This window comes from Meriones unguiculatus, chromosome 15, assembly GCF_030254825.1.
Source record: "Meriones unguiculatus strain TT.TT164.6M chromosome 15, Bangor_MerUng_6.1, whole genome shotgun sequence".
NCBI lineage: Eukaryota > Metazoa > Chordata > Mammalia > Rodentia > Muridae > Meriones > Meriones unguiculatus.
In genome coordinates, this window is record NC_083362.1 from 45,123,058 (window position 1) to 45,140,175 (window position 17,118).

Below are 17,118 nucleotides of genomic sequence, written 5' to 3' on the forward strand. Positions count from 1 at the left end.
CAAAAGCATGGAAAAACCAGAACAAAACCAAAGAAAGAAAACGGAAACGGAAACTACATGCACACAAAGCCTTCTGCCTAAGTCACAAGACGCCGTGTTCAGTCCTGCCTCCTCCTCCACTGGACTGGCTGCCTGTCTGACTCGTGGACAACCTGCCTCCTAAAGCTGGCCATTCAAGCTGTGCTAAGTTGGCAGCAGGCTGCCTGGTCCCCATCATCTCACTGACAACCGAGACCTAACACATGCTTTCAGAGAAATGAATAATACTGTTTTTCCATTTACCCTAAACATCTGCTAATCGTCTGAATGACAAGAAATCTATCTATCTATATGAATATATTATAAATATATTTACCTGAAAAGTACTATTCAATTACAAGGTTTTCAACTTATTCCTAATAGAGGTATTTAACTTTCTAGTCATCGGGATGATGAGGGAGAGCTAATACATCATTTCAAAATGTGAACAATTTTAAAGTTTTTCCATTTATTCAAAACAGGTCATGGGCATAAGAAAAAAAATAAACAAGTTCTGGTATTTTTTTATAAGTCTGTGAGGTTTATAACGATAAACCTTTTCCCCACAACATGAAGTATTGATCCAGACAGCATTTTTGATGAGTTGACTCATCTTAACCAAAAATATATAAACATACATAATATGCAGTATTTTTAACCTTAGTTTTCAGAAACTTTAAGCAAGCAAATCACGGTTTTTGGCTTGTCCCCTTTTTAATGCTCCATGGCAGACAATGGTCACTGCTTGCCGAGCCCACCGTGGGGAGGAGAGCTCAGTTCATATCACTGCACGTCAGCGGGGCTCCCTGGTGTAGATTTCCTGTGAGCCTCTTCCTCAGCAGGTGCCAAGAATCAAATCTTGGCCACTTAGTGCTCTGTGTTCCACATGTGAGCTCATGATGGACCGAGCAGCCATGCTAACTGAGATAGATAGCCCTGTCAAACAGGAAGCTGGCACGCCAGGATGCAAGTGATGAGATGCAATGACCTTTACTATATATATATATATATATATATATATATATATATATATATCTCCCTAAAATGGCATGAAAGTCTACTGGGACAGGGCAAGGGTTCTTTTATTTCATTTCGGCACATCACATGAAATAAAGCAGTGGTGTCCAGTCTACAGTTTGTTGGGGGATCAAATCCTGAATCTCTCACACAGAAAGTTGTTGAGGCAAAGAAGCCAGTCCTCCTTCAGTGAGCTGCTCTGAAAGCAGCGGCCACCACAGGTTAGCTGCCGTCCCTGCACCCAGCCTGCCCGGGGGCAGGTTTCTACACTGAGATGCACAGGACATGCTTACAGGGCACACTCACCCGACAAGACATGCTTGGCCACCCTGGTAGAACCACTATCAGTTAAACAAAGCCTGCTTTTTAAAAGGCACTAATGCACGCACTAATGTGCACACAGAATTGGGGGAAGAGCTTGAAAGTCTGAGTTCCCCCTCCCAGGCTTCTGCATTTATAGCTCTATAAACACCTGATACCTCCATGCTATCTTATCAGAACAAACTGAAGACAACTGATCTCTCTTATGAACAAAATGAAGCCACACTCAAGACATAGCAAGAAATTTCGGGAACCACAGCAATGTTAAATAAAAATGATAAGAAATTAGCATATAAAGTGAGCCAGGGGTGTTATAAATTTCTCACCTTTATTTACAGCTATTATCATAAAATATGTGATTCAGTCATTTCATTTGAAAAACAAGGATAATAATTCTACTGGCTCAAGTTTTTTTTTTTTTTTCCTCCCATTATTCAAGGTTTGAGGAATACTGTTATTATTTGTTTTGCTGAGTCTTTGGCATGAGAAAACAATGGACTACGCTCCCAAAGAAACAAGAGAAACTCACATAAGCTCCCGTGTATAGCCAATATAATACTGCAATTTTAGTAGTTAATTAAATAGGTAAAAGGACTGATTACAAAGAAACTTTTTTTAATGAATCAAAACTGTACATCAAAACTGTAGAACAGTTTTCAAAGGTACAAGAGATTAAGATGCAACTGTGTTTTTCTGTTTAATTAAAACCCAGTGGCAAACTGCAGAAACCATAGCCCAAGGCAGTAAATAAATAAATTTCATATGCTTATAAATCATACATTAAAGTTTGGATAAGTCAGGGGTCAAATATCTCAGCACTACCTCTGAGAACACAATTTGCTGACTTAGTAAAATATCCAGAATTACGACTGCAGAAAACACCAGGATGATTGCTTTTAAATACAAGTCAATTTGGGTGACTTTCGAGGTACTGGTCAAATATTTTACAGAACAAGAAAATACGATTCTGCAAGATTTCTGCTGCCTGCTTCCAGATGCAACATCCAATAACCGTTTTGCTGCCCTTATTGGAAGAACCGACACTTCTTCAGATAACACAGAAGGCTAGAAAGGAAGGAGAGACGAAGGAATACCTTGGGCCTGAGCTGCAGAGCTGTGAGAATACCCCAGGGCCAGGAGCGCGGTCTCCACCAGCTGGCTAAAAAGCACATCTTTTCGCACCAAGACGAACTCGGCATGTTCTTCTCTGTTGTCATATTCGAGAGAGCCATCCAACTGCTCCACCACACAGAAGACTGGAATCATCAAACCTGGGGGGAAACAATCCAACAGCAGAACACGGGCGTTACGAGGCAATCCGAGCCACCAGGATGATAAGCAAAGAGGCAGTTCTAAAAGCTATGATCCAGGATAGTTTAGCGTGAACAGCCCTGAAGAGCTAGGGGCCCCATGCAAAGGCTTCAGGTGAGGAAAACAGATCTTTTCTGTAATGACTGTACCATTGCGGCAGCCTTGCTGAGGACCTCCAATGTCAGGGATTAAAGGGTAGGCTACACCAATCAGAAGTGTCTCAGCACATGGCTCAGGTTGGGGCTAGGCCCTTTAATGTCTATTGTTTTATCAGCAAGACCTAACACTAGCATTTTCAGGTCAGCTCCACTTTTGCCTACAAGTGTATCTCAATGCCGCTCGTTTACAGTACCCAGTAGGGAGAGGCATGTTAGATTTCCAGGCCTGAGATGCTATGTTTGTAGGAAAGTCAACAGGAATTCAGAAGAAGTCCTCTTTTAGGTCTTTATCTTTTCTAATCTCAGTAAACAACCCATCAAGTTAGCTAACGTTTAACTAATATAAAACATACAGCTAAATTCAAACTTCATCTTCTTAGAATTACTTTATACATGGATAAAAGTTACCCCTGGAAAGAATACTTTTCAGTGTTTGTAGATTAAAAAACATAAACTACACTGAAGAATAAAGCAAATTAGTCTATTTGAAAATCTGTTGAAATCTGTTGTCACTGAAATATTTCTCTGCTTTGTATCAAAGTGTGAAAAGCTTTAAAAAAATGTTTAATTCACCAAACATTTTCTAAACTTTTTTTTTTATTTTTCAGAAAAAGTCATGCAGGCATTAAAATCTAAACATAGCAAGACAGAAGAAGATCAAAGATTGACCAATGTCGAAGTAATAAACATGGACTCTGCCCTGCGCAACTCACACAAATTAGTGCGATGTGGAATGAGGGTCGGCTCTGGGTCTTTGTGCAACAGAACACAAAAGCTATGAAGGATGGGCAGGAGGGGGAGGGTTGGGAGACCGTGGTGGTCTTGGTATAGGCACCCCATAATGAAAACAAGACCTCTATAAAGTGACTGGGAATAACCCCGACGCACAGAATGTATAGGAGGCTGCCAGAGGCCCTCCCTGCTCTGACCCCTGATGCCTCCTGACTCATTGTGAGCTGGAGAGCAGAAGAGAGAAGCAGACACTCTGCAGACTCCTGGGCCATAGATTTAAGGTTTTGTTCTACAGATAATACAATGGCATGACTGGTTCCCATGTGCTAATTATTATTATTACAGATAATAAGTATTGGGTATAATTATTAAATATCACCATTATTAACAATAATAATACTCATTAAGAACTGTTATCATTAAAGATCACGGTAATTATTATTAAGCCTGTGTGGCAGCCCAACATGTCTCACCTCACCACGCTTGGGACAACCCTCGACTCTGTCATTACACCCCACAGCAAACTCATTATGCATAGTACAGACTGTTGGAAAATTCAAGCTAACAGTGACGTAGACCAAATTCTAGGCAAAGAAGATGATTTAGTGTGGTGCTTCATAATGTGCAGTGTTCCTTGGTTACTGTCACCAGTTCGTGAAGTATTTATTATGTATTTGTTTACTGGAGATTATCTTCAAATATGTTTAAGATGCATAATGAGTAATGCAAGTCAGATATCTCCCACATTATCTTTCCATCATTCATTTATAGGATTCATTTATTACACCTACTATGTGCCAGGCGTCACCCATCATCCCGTAGATACAGGTAAGAACGCGTCCACACTGTGACCGTAAGCATTGTAAAGCCGTCTTAAGCAAGCATAATGGCAGGTTTATACTGCCCTTCCCTGCATGGAATAGCCCCATTTAGACCTTTTAACTCTTACATGGTGGTATATGATCTTTGTCAAAGGAAGCAGGCTCATCTCTACCTCTAGTGATTTAAGCATATACACACACACACACACAGCCCTGTGCCCGGTGGTGCCATAAGCGGCTTCACCACTAATACCTGTGTCTACAGAGGTTTCAGTGCTGAAAATCCATGTGCAGTTCCTAATGTGACCGTCTGAGTGTCACATCTGGGGGCCAGAGATAAGGCCTTGAAATGAATCTAGCTACTCCCTCAGCTAGCATTCATCCATGACTAAGAAAGTCTAGGACTGCCTGAAAAGCTCCTATTAATTTCAAAGTAACAGTACAACCAGTGAGATACAGAACACGACATTAAATCTCAGGGATCGTTAACATGTAAGAGACTTATGTTTTATAACTGTCTCCTACATGTTTTGGTTTGGTGAGTGAAGGGAGCAACTGTTGGCTAGCACACAGCAATGATTCCTTCCTGTCAGGAGCAACTGCCAACCCCTCACAGGTATCACCTACTTTAAAAGATGGCTCAGTGGATAAAGTGCCTGCTGTAGGAATGGGGAACAGGTTAACTACAGGTTCAGATGTCCAGCACAATGTACAAGCCCTATACAGTGGCCCACGTATCAGTGGCTGCAGCATTCGGGGCCAGGAGCCAGGAGAATCATGGGCTCACCACCAGCCAGCTTAGCCAAAGTGGCAAGCTTCTGGTTCAATGGGATATCAAAAAGGAAGGTGGAAAATGATATAGGAAAACACCCAATATCAACTTCAAACCTATACACACACACACACACACACACACACACACACACACACACACGGATACATGGGCATATGTGGGCAAACATACGTGAGCACGCACATTGGCACATGCAAAGTCACAAATATTATAATAGGTTTTACTCCACTGCTAGAAAAATCAATTGTTTTACCAGTACTTGATTGATTTAACAATTATGGTTTTATAACAAAATTCCGCTTTTACAAGAAAGATAAGAAAAACTGATGTAATTACTAATGACAATGGTGAAATAAGTAAAGAAAAATAGAAAATTAGTATAATTGAAGTGAAAATTAAGGCATGAGACTAAAAAGCCTTTGAGAACAGGTCACCTCTAGGGAAGCAAACCATAAAAGGACGAGTAAAAATATGCACTCCAAAAAGAAGTAATTACTCAGTCCCACCTATTATACCCAAGCAAAAGAAGAAAAGAGAAAAAGATAGGTAGGGTATTTACAAAATACTTCAAAAATTAATTTAACAATGGGAAGAGTAAATAAAATAACTTCAATAAAACAGCAGCAGCATAAAACTATACAGTTACAACTTACAAGCAGTCACGGAGACAGAGAGAATAATAACAAAACCCCGGCTTTAGCCCTATATTTGAGCTTATGGCATTATTTTTCTTTTATTGTAGCAGACCCATTTCCAGATGATCAAGTGGAGAACTTTGGACCTTTTGATCGTAAGCCTTGTTAAGCCTTTTACAATTGCTGGAGGTAGTTTAATCTGAGGATAGGCACTTGGGCCCCAGCCATTTACTAAAAATCATGACTAGTTCAGGCAAGCAGACCATATACTGTCCTCCATCATCGCAGACACAGAACAGGGCTCTCTCCGTGGGAGAAGCGTGTTTCCCTGCTGCTGTCGTCTATTCTGATGCTGAAGCAGCCATTTTCACTGTGATGGCTCTGAGGAAGGACGAGCATCGGAAAGGGCTGTGGTTACAGCCTCTGTACTGCTGTGGCCGTAGGAACAAACAGGTGGGGAGGTAGTTAACTGTTATGAAGGCCCTGGGGTGGAAGGCAGGCGGCCCTGGGGTCAGATCCTGCTACTGTCACTCTTTGCCTGAGTCAGTGACTGCTGATAACTTATCTGGGGCTCTCCAAGACTCAAAATCTCCCAGCTAAAATAAAAATGATTGTGTGTGTGTGTGTGTGTGTGTGTGTGTGTGTGTGTGTGTGTGTGTGTGTAATACATTTAGGTCATCAGAGATGTAGACCTTGAACAGTGCTTCCTATTTTTATTTTTTTAAAGTGGGTATTAATGCCATTTTACAGAGGGGGGAAAAAACAACCATATCTTCGATACTTTTCAGTAAGCAAGGCTCATGACACTAAAAAGTGTCCCTTCAAATAAAAATGACACTAATAGTGACTGGATAGCCTATCACTGAATGACTGAGTGAAACTCATAACCACCGGATGGCTTATTATACAAACAAGAATAACTGACAGCATTCAGCACGCCCCGTGGCAAAAAGCACGGCCCTGGGCGGCTCCTCTTCAGTCGAGACACGCTGTTGAGTATAATTACGCTCGATTTTAATGACTTAATGCCAAAAGAAGCAACAAAAGTAAATGTATTCTAAACATTTTTTTTTTATTTTTAGAAAATGAATTTTGTGTAGAAATAATACTTGGATATACCGAATTACATACGTTTTTTAAAACTGTTATCTGTTTCTTTCGCTTGTTTTAAGTGGGGCCGTTAGAAATCACTCGCGTCAGAGGATACGCTTCTGCAAGCTACCTGCCAACTAGCAACACGCAATGGCTTTTCTCACAAGCCGTAGGCTCACCGCGAACTGAGACCAAGACAGTACACAACTGTCCTGTGCGCTTCTTGCACACACACTACCCCCCCCCCCAGGAGGCTCTTCCCTGTGGCTTCCAGACCTTAGGTGACTTAAGAACAGATGACATTTTCTGTTTACCTCCAGATGGCCAAATGTGGTTGCTTCTCTTCTACACTGTGCAAACCCAGGGCCGCTCGATTCATACCACGGCTGATTCTACCTAAGCTCCTGACTCCTTCTACCGTGCATGATCTTCGAGGGATGCTGCTGCACTGGCATGGGCAAAATGAGGGAAACTAGAACAGTCTCCCGTCATGCAAAGGTTCTGTTACCATTTCCTCCCATTAACCACGTGAGGAGGTTATTATTGACTTCAGCTAAGAAACTCTGAGTCTGAAAGGATGAGAAAATGACACAGCCAAGGAAAAGCAGCAACTCAGCCCATCTAAATGCCACACTCTCCCTTGAAAATAATATTCCAGGCTCCACCCACAGGAACCTGACAACTTGCCCTGTTAGCCAACAATCCTTTCGTTCCCTTGAGCAGCGTGTGCTGCTGGATCAGTGGATTCTTTTTTGAAGATTCCTGATTATGGGGACAGCACTAGACCTGAAACAGCTTCCAAAATGAACTTCTGCTCTTCAGGCATTTCAGACAAGAAAAGACTCCAGCCCAAGGGACAGGCTCCACCCTCCTTCCTGGCCCCTTTGTCTTCTGAGCCCACCCAAATTCTTAAAAGCTGCCACCTGAATGACAGTAGCTAGTCTGAAGTGATAGGAGGCCTGCCTCCGGCTCCTAACCCACCCATTTCAGGAAAGAAGGTAGCCACTCCTTGGTCCTGGGGCCTTGGTCTTTCTTGTGCTATCAACTAAGAAGTTTCCAGGGTAACTGGAGATATAAAGGCCTGGGATAGAACCTCTCAAATCTGAAGCCGAAGCAAGTGTTCCACAACCTCCTAATAAATAAACCCTACACCAAGCCCCAGAAAGATGAAAGAAATTTATAAGGCAGACTTAATATAGCGCTTACCAAGGACTGGGGAAAAAGAAAAGACTATCTTCTTCCTGTTACAATTTATTAAAAAAATGAAAGTATTCATTTTTCTAATTTCCTTTCCATATCCCTATCTCTGTCTCTCCCCTCTGTCACAGACATACACACACTCTCACACACACACACACACACACACACACAGAGGGAGAGAGAAAGGGAGAAAGAGTAAAGGAATAACTCTCCAACATTAACTTATATCCTTCCTTTTCTTTATATCCTAAAACAATAAAGCAAAGTTTGAGAGCCAAGAATGAATCACAACCAGAAACAGAAAGCAAAAACTGAACATCTTTTGCCTCCTGGTTGGGGCCACAGACAAAATTTCAAAATTAACCAAGTATGTTTTTTCTACGGTAGCACCTAGTCCTGACCCTGTGGTCTCCTTTCCTTCTCTCTTAGGCACACCCTTCTGAGATTAAGGCGGCCACATTCCAAACCAAACAGCTTCGTACTCCCGCAGGGGGCTGGCCTGCAAATTTTCTGAGATTAATTGATAAAAAGCTGGGACACTTCAGGGGTGGGGCTGTAGCTCCAGGAGAAAACACTTCGAGCACGCCCAAGGCCTGCAATGCACTCTCCTGTAGTTTTCTAAAGAACACTACATTCTGCTATCAAACGGCCTTGTAGGGCAGAGAAGCACTCCCGGTCCTTCTGCAAGCCTCAGGCACATGCTCACACAACTGAAAATGGCTACTGCAGTAGCATGGGACCACGGTCCATGCCACTCCATGTGCAGCGTTTGACTGTCTCTTCGTATTTCCTTCCAAGTAAGCTTAATGGGGGAAAATGTCAGATAGTTATTTAAAAAAAAAAAAAGTAGAAATAATATTTTCATCAACTGTAGGAGTGAAGAAAGTTTATCATTTGAGTATGAGGGAATCAGCCAAGGGTTCCCCAGGCAAACCTGGGGCCCTTGAGCTCCCTCATGATGCTCCATGTTTCAGCGTCTTCCAGACCTGGGGCTGTTGGTTTCATTTGGCCCTCAGACAGAGATGCATAGCAGAGAACTCTAGGAGGTCCACGGAGGGAGGGTTACTGTCAGCTACACGGAAACAACCAAAGGCAAACAAAGCTAAAAACACAACAGTCTGGTTTCCTCTCCATCATGACTCAGAACTGACCCCCCCCGTACCCCACGGTAATTTCAACAGTAAAACCTCTTAATGCATCTCCCACCTTCCACCGTTTGGAGAGACAAGGCGTTGAAAATGAGGCATGATTTTACTCTCAGAGTTATTTGTGGCAAAAATCAGTTACTGTTTCAGCCCCTGAGGCTGACCCTGGCCTCAGGAATTAAGGGCAAGAGTAGGCCAGGAGAAGGTAGGTATGGAGAGAGACCACTGGCCCCTCAAGGGTTCATTGGGAGCCTCAAAACAGCAGGAGGAAGGACCAATCTAACATACCACAGCTCAACCTAAGGTGGAGCCTGCAGAATGAAGAATAAATGTCTCTATACTCAACCTCACACAGACGCTCACTGGTAGGATCAAGTTAGGATCCTACCAGTCTGAAACCATGGCTCCCTGGGAGCACAGGAAGCAAGCTGTGGTAACTTAACCTAAATCATAAAGGGTGAGTTACACCTGGGGATGCTGCCTCGGCCAGCTGAACCCTGGGAACTAAATCCCCAGACATGAGCAACACGTGGCCTGTGGCTGGCTCTGGCTGAGGCCCACCTTCAGACAAGTCTTCACCCTGCCACATCCCACCTCAAGCCTGACCTACGGTGTGCCCTGAATAAATAGTGATCCAGCTTAACAAAACGCTAATTCCCCTTAGACATTAATCATCTCTATTAATAAGCAGTGTGGACGTTTCTCGTGGCCCCAGATTAACCAGCTGTCAAACTGGAGACATCGCTGTGGGGCTCCTGCACTGTAGAGACCATCAGCAACGGGAAATGCTTTCTAGGAAAAATATGGACACGAGTGGATTCAGGAGCTGGTTTTCCCTTGGGCAGAGGAAGCTCGCCAGACCACAGGGCCATGCGTGTCCACAGAGGGCAGAGAATGGTGGGGTAACAGCGCCTTGCTGGGGATCCTGCGTGATGACTTGAAGCCTGCTGCCCTGGGCTCCGGTTTGGAAAGGCAGTTGGTCAGCAGGCCCACCCATGTCCTACACTGCAGGACACCAGCCTCTTTTTAAAACCTGGATATTACAGAAAAGCTCAGGCCCATGGCATGTTGCCGGAAGATACTTCATTCAAAAGTAAAAAGAGAGTTCTTTTCCCGGTTGTTAAAAGTGTGCCTATCAAAAGATTCAATGGTGTATTAAAAAAAAAAAATGATCGTAGCATATTTCAATAACATCAGGATTCTTGTCTCCTATTAAACAAGTTCTGATTCTGCATGTTCCTAACAGGGTAGATTTTAAGACATGTCTATGAGGACACGCATTTGTCTCTGATCCTTCTCGATACCCTGGCTGGAAAAGCTGTACAAAATAAGGGAGTCATTAAAAACTGTCCTATTATTCGTTACCTTGGGTTTTGAGCTCTGCCCAAATATCATTTTATGTAATTCAAACCAGTTTTTTTTTTAATCTTTGATTAATTTCTCCAGTGTAGTGTTAGGGAAAGGCTAACTGTGCCGAGGTTTGCTAGCAAGGAATTAATAAAGGAATCAGGCACTCACTCTCAATAAGACAAGACTACCTATATTTCTACTGGGAATATTTCATAGCACAAGCATGTTTCCTTTGGGGAGTTTAACTCAAAAAAAATTATTAAAAATTGAGATCAAACACTGGTGCAAAGCCTCAAAGGAAATCATAAGAGTGGAAAGATTTTTATCAAATGAAATCCGAAAAGTAAAGTTTTTATATTAAAAAAAAAAAAGGTTATTCCCTCATAAAAGAAAATACCACTATGTTTAGGGTTCAAACAGTAAAACATTTATGGATATTTAACCGAAATGTATAGAAATGATCACTATGAATTACTGAATGCAGATTACACAGAGCTGAACCTCAATGGACAGGCAAACAACATCCCCTTGCCCAGGCCCTCATTCTCATCTCCTTCAAATAGCTGTGGAAAGGGGAGAGGGACCACGGCCAGAAAGCACTGGCATGGGAAGGAGGAAGGGGTAAGACCAGAGAGTACCAAAAAGTCAGATCAGAGTGTGCAACCTCCAGTTCTCTCTGGGGACAGTGGGATCTCTGGCTTACAACAGCTCATTATGACTGTGACTGTGATAAAGGTAATAAACTCAGGCCCACAGACCAGGCAAACAAGGTCCGATGGAATACTTCCCAGACACAATATTTTAAATATATACGTAGCTGTGTAACTTACAGCAATTATTTAATAAAAATAGAAATTTTTTCTCTCTGTGCTTCCAAGACATTTTCTTTATAACCTATGTATTTCTAAAAGAAAATATTAAATTTTGATTGTTTAAAACTAGAGAAACTGTAAGCCTCTGCTTATGAAACGCACTGAAATTTTCTTTGCTTTGTTTTTCTGAGACATGTTTTCACGCTCTAGGATGGCCTGGTACTTATTAGGTAGCCCAGGCTAGTCCTATCACCCACCTCCAAAAAAATAAAACCAAAACCAAAACCAAAAACCTTGAGTGATCCTCCTGCCTCTGCCTTCCAAGTGCTAGGCTCACAGTATGAGCCCCTTATCCAGCTTGAAAATACTATTTTCACCCTTTCTAGGGTCACCCAAAGGCTGCCACCCAGTCAAAGGAAGAATGCGATTCCATTTTTCTTTTTACGAAAATGTCTCTAAAGTCTAAGATGATTTGTTTCCTGAATTAAAAAGTGAGATGTCATTGCTGTAAATAAAATATAAAATTCTACCTTCCTCCAAGAAAAAAAGTCCCAGAACATTACCATAGTATTTTAAACTAAGGGTAATTCCAGATAAATACATCTCAACCTCGAAAAGACTGCACTTTCCCTTAGACTACTAGATTTATAAATTCTTTCATTTCTGAAGTCATCCCTAAGCCTCACATTGCATTGGCATGCCGAACCTCAAGGCTATGGTTTCCAAAGAGTTCTAATCTCATAAAAATAACACAAAAAGCCAACAGACAAGGCCAGCATTATGGAAAGAAGGATTTTATGTGGGACTACCTTACAAGCATAGGTGCAGGTTTGAGGGTACACTAGAGTAGGGCTGGGGGGGAAGAGCAAGTATTGGGTCTCAGGACCAGGGATGGCTGCCAGATCTGAATGACGTTGAGTGAGAAAGGCACATGCCAGCAACCAGGAATGCAAGTTCGCCTCTCTATTTTTTTTTAACAGAAGGACAGACAAACAGATCTGTTTTCAGTGCCAAGCCTATGTTTACTGTACATAAGGCTGGCTGTAAAGAAGGTGTCTTCCTGAGTCTTTCTATCAGAGAAGCAGAGAGCTGAATCTCAGAAGCCTCCCTTGGTGAAAAAAGAATTGTCTCTCTCAACCTTGCTTTCAAGCTATACGTCAATCTTTAATATAATTATGTTTGACAGAATAGAAGCTCTTGGCAGTTAACCTGTTTACAATAAATGCTTGGTTTGGGTACATGGACTGCATTTCAGTCTTACAAATATCAAACACAAACCTACAACAGTCCCATTATGGGGCTGAGAATTATTTTGCTATAAATCTTTTTATTGGAGGGCCAAGGGATTTACGCTGCAGCTTGTTTTCCACTAGCCACTGGGACAGTGTGAAGAGAGGTGCGTTGATACAGCTCACAGTCATCCTCAACATTCAGATTGGCTCCGGTTTCCCACGGTGGCAAAAAATACAGCACAAATGGTCTGTCTCACTAAATGTACACATTCCCCATCCTTCTTTTTCAACCCAAAATTTCTTGGGGACTAATGATCACTGGCAAACTTTCAGTGGCAAACTCCCATTTGGGGTTTGGGGGTAAAAATTAACAATAAAAAAATGTGCTTAAGGCACAAACTTGCTGTGTGAATGAGCCCATAAATAGAGTTAGTTTTGCTGAAAATTACCTAGACGTTCATTTGAGGGGAGCAGGGGAAAAAAAATCAGAATCGCCTTATTTACTCTTGAAAAGTGACTTTTCCTGGTCTTCAACATGGAATGACTCCTATCCCCAGAACAATCATTCTCCCTCAGTTCCCTCAGCCAAGGGCTCCTGATACCATATTGCCAAACCTAAGAGACAGAAGCTTGTCTGAAGACGCCTTCTGACCTCGGAGATGCCAGCCGTACAGCACACCCGGCTCAGCCCACTTCTGTCTCCGGAAAGACTGCTCTGCCATGACCCACAACGTCACTGACGCGCTGGGAACTTGCTAGGCTTTCGTTTCAAGATTATCCATGTCCTTCCATTTCCACTTGTACATGATCAGATGTCTGTTAACAAACTAGTTCTAATAGGGCATCAAAATATGAAACAGACCACCTTAAGAATTTAGTGAAAGTATATTTTCCAAAACAAGGTGCTAACAACTTAGTTGTTTCAGAGACTCAGATTTCTTCTCTTCTACAGTTGCAGGTCACGTAAATAAAATAAAACGGCTCAACTCCCAGCTAAGCTAATCAGTGACAATAGTTTCACAATTTCATAAAGAGGTGAGAAAGAGAGAAGGAAAATACTTTCATTACATTAGCAGCTTCACATATCTTTCCGATTGTTGTCAAAGGTACTAATTAACAATGTGAACTAATCAAAAGGCTGTTTAATTTACCTGAAATAATCATTCATTTTTTTCTTTTAAATTAAAGATACACTCTTAAAACCTTGACTACTTAGTTGCTATTTGCACAGGAGAAGAGGGGAAACATGGAGAAGGTGGTTGTAGGAAAGAAATACCACTTTTTATTGTACAACAGAAATTCCCTTGGAGGCAAAAAGACATGATGCCAAGTTCCACCCAGAATTAATGTTTAGGTTCAAACTATAAAGCCTAGGAAAAGGCAGAACCACTAATAGCCCCTGAAAGCTCAGCCCTGTTAGGTTAAGTGAATGTAAAAGTGAAAACCCTTTGCTGACAAAAGTTTAATTCTGTGCACAGAATAAAAATTTTAAGCTTTTTTTTTTTTTTTTTTGAGCATTCAATATAATTCCCCTCTGAAGGGGACAACCTCTGGGATGGCCTTCCAGGAAATAACACCCATCCTAATCCTTCATGTTGTAGCTCACAGAAATATCTTTTCAAATAATGACCCCAAGAAAATGTTTAACAGCTGATCAAAAAAAAAAAGTCACTTTTAAGCACCTCGACTGAGTGCAAGCTTTGCTAGGGGACTCCAGTGTTTCAATCTTTAGTGCTTAGCTGCCTCAGGGAGAGGCGCTGGCCTAGCTCCACTGTCTCTGACAGGTTTTCAGGAACTGTTAAGTTTCCCAGTAACAAGCCCAACCCAGACTGAAAACTTAGCCACTGATCTTGGCGGCTGCCTGCTGCTATCCCCTCAGAGAAGTTGTGAGTGTGGCCTGGGGGGATGAAAGCTGCCAGCCTAGCAAGGTTAACAAATGTGGATACACTGGGCACAAGGTGAACTCCTTAATCCCAGAGGCAAACGATGTTTGAGGCGAGCCAGGGCTACACACTGAGAACCAGGTTCAAATTTTAAAAAAAGAAAAAGAAAAAAAGGACAAATGGATACATGTCATAGTTCACAGGACTCCGAATGTGAGCCAGATGCTCTGTGTTCAAGTGACAGTCCACACTGCCTGAGTGACAAGCTGGTGATGTGAGGACGTAGAAATCCTGCTTCCCTGAGAAGAAAGGCAGGTGGGTGTGCGTGGGCATCAACCTTCTCTCTCCAGTTCAGCCTCCTGACGACTTTGGGAGAGGGAGCTGGCTGCCACTCACCTAGCTCTTACAAAGACAAGCTGTCTCCAGGGGTTAGCAGGGGGCTGAGGTGGCCACTTACACCTCAGGTAGAACTCAAGGAAACGTCACATCCTGTGGCAATGTGCACACTTGGTGCCCGGGCACATTCCCACGGGCTTTTCTGTGAACTTCCCAGGGAAAGAAGGAGAGCCGAGGCAGAGCTTAGCTAATAAACACCACAGAAAAACGAGAAGCACTCTGGTTATTCTGCATCGTCTTTAAGTCTAAAAATTCGTACACTGTGTGACAGGTCCACCTCATTTTTCTTAATGATGTTTTTATTATTCCTTCACTCAATTAAAGCAGAAATGGATATTGCATCTTCTGACTGTATAATTGTTATTGTAATCTGTTTTCGATCACTGCTTGGAAATGGGTCCAAAACAACATAAACTGTCTACTGCCTCAGAAGACAAGTCATTTTCTTTTACTACGACACTTAAAGAGACATTTATCATGTGGCTCTGTTACCATCTTTGGATTATGACAAAAGAAAGTTTTGTTCTATTTACCAAAAAATAATGTTTCAAAAATGCAACAATTTTAAGAGTTTTATATGAAAGCGTTTTTCTAATAAGCTATATCAGCAATATTAATTTTAGCTTTCTTTATATGTGTAAAAAATAATAGAGCAGAGAAATTATTAATTTTCATATGCTGACATAATAAAAAAATATCAAAATATGGCTTTTTGTTTTTTTTAACTATATGCCTTTGGTCATTTCTCTACAGTCATGTGGTTCTCTTTGTAAAGAAAATATTTTCTTGTGTAAAATAAAGTGATTATGTATGGCAGGACTGATGTAGTTGTTTTCCAGCCATGAACCCAAACCAAGACCTCCAAGGAGGAAAAGGGTAAAGTTCCATGGATATGCTGAGCCCCACTTCCACGAATGGCTGGAAACTGCCTGTCAGACTTCCATGTTTCAGAAAATTATCCAGAATCCAGTTTTCCCCACATCTGTACAAGTCTTCATGCAAACAAAGACGGGCACTGAGCTCTGTGCAACTGTGAGGGGGCATCCAACACCGCTGGAAAATGCTATCACTTTTAAAAAGAGCACTAGCCTCCTCTCTTAGGTTTTCTTTTTAATCTTTCTTCTTATGTTGCTATCACAGGTTAATAACCAACTGTGCCAGGACAGAACCCCATTGTGATAATAAGGCAACTAGTAAAGAGGAGAAATCATTTTGCCTCAGACAATAACTAACAGTATTGGGAATAAGCAAAACTGGGAAATATGGTTCCTCCAGGGTTTTATTATCCTAGTGTATTGAACCAACAGTTAATGGATATGCCTGCTGTATACTGACATGATTTTCTTATAACTGTATTTCAAGGTTTAAATTTTTGACATTTTTATTAATTTATTTTTGGTTTGATTTGCTATGCTTTGCCCTTTTTTTGCATCGCATACATTGCTCTAAGTGGTAACTACAATATCTACTAGATTTGTCTTTTTACTGTTATCATTATTTTAGGTTAGAAAAAAAATAATAGGTTTCATCATAGGATCTTTATATACAAGTATACTTTGCTCTCATTCCCGGACTTTCTTATTTTGGCTTTAAAGATAGAGATAATAATTTTAAAATACGTGCCATAAATTCAGTTGCCCTAACTGCACATCCAAAACATATTTATACATTTACAACTTCTTATCTGACTTGTTGTTAATCTGCAACTAAGTATAGCATCACAAATAAGAGCAAAAGATAGGTTGATGACATTTTCTAATGCCTTTTGTGTCACCTGATTATACTTATTTACATCACAACTTTTTAATCACTTGCAATTAATAAAACCATAATGTTAATTGAAAAAAAATTATATAGTAATTGTCTTCCATAGTTTTAAAAACTTTATCATGGAATTTTTTGGTGTTAGCATTTGTGGATTTTTGAGACAGTCTTGCTGTGTGGCCCAGACTAGAGAAGAACTCAGAATTCTCCCAAGGCATAAGCCACCATGTCCAATATCACGGAACATTTTTACAGAAAGGCCATGGTATGTCAGGCTTATGGAGTGTAGTTCCACATAAAGGAAGGAAATAAATGTTTCCTGGAGAGCAATACAGGAAGTAATGTTTCTTCAGAAAATGGACAACAGCACAGTGCAGAAACTACATCTGTGTCCAAAAACAAAAAGGAAGAAAGGAAGGAAGGAAGGAAGGAAGGAAG

At 41.4% G+C, this 17,118-nt stretch overlaps 1 protein-coding gene across 4 annotated transcripts in view; it reads right to left on the reverse strand.

Moving 5' to 3' along the window:
- Satb2 (SATB homeobox 2) overlaps positions 1-17,118 on the reverse strand; it is a 175,892-nt gene that overhangs the window by 147,715 nt on the left and 11,059 nt on the right. For all 4 annotated transcript variants that reach the window (XM_021652329.2, XM_060368375.1, XM_021652335.2 and 1 more), the window contains one exon: positions 2,451-2,627. In XM_021652329.2, the coding sequence (XP_021508004.1) occupies positions 2,451-2,627 (177 nt within the window). The remainder of the gene's footprint in view (positions 1-2,450; positions 2,628-17,118) is intronic.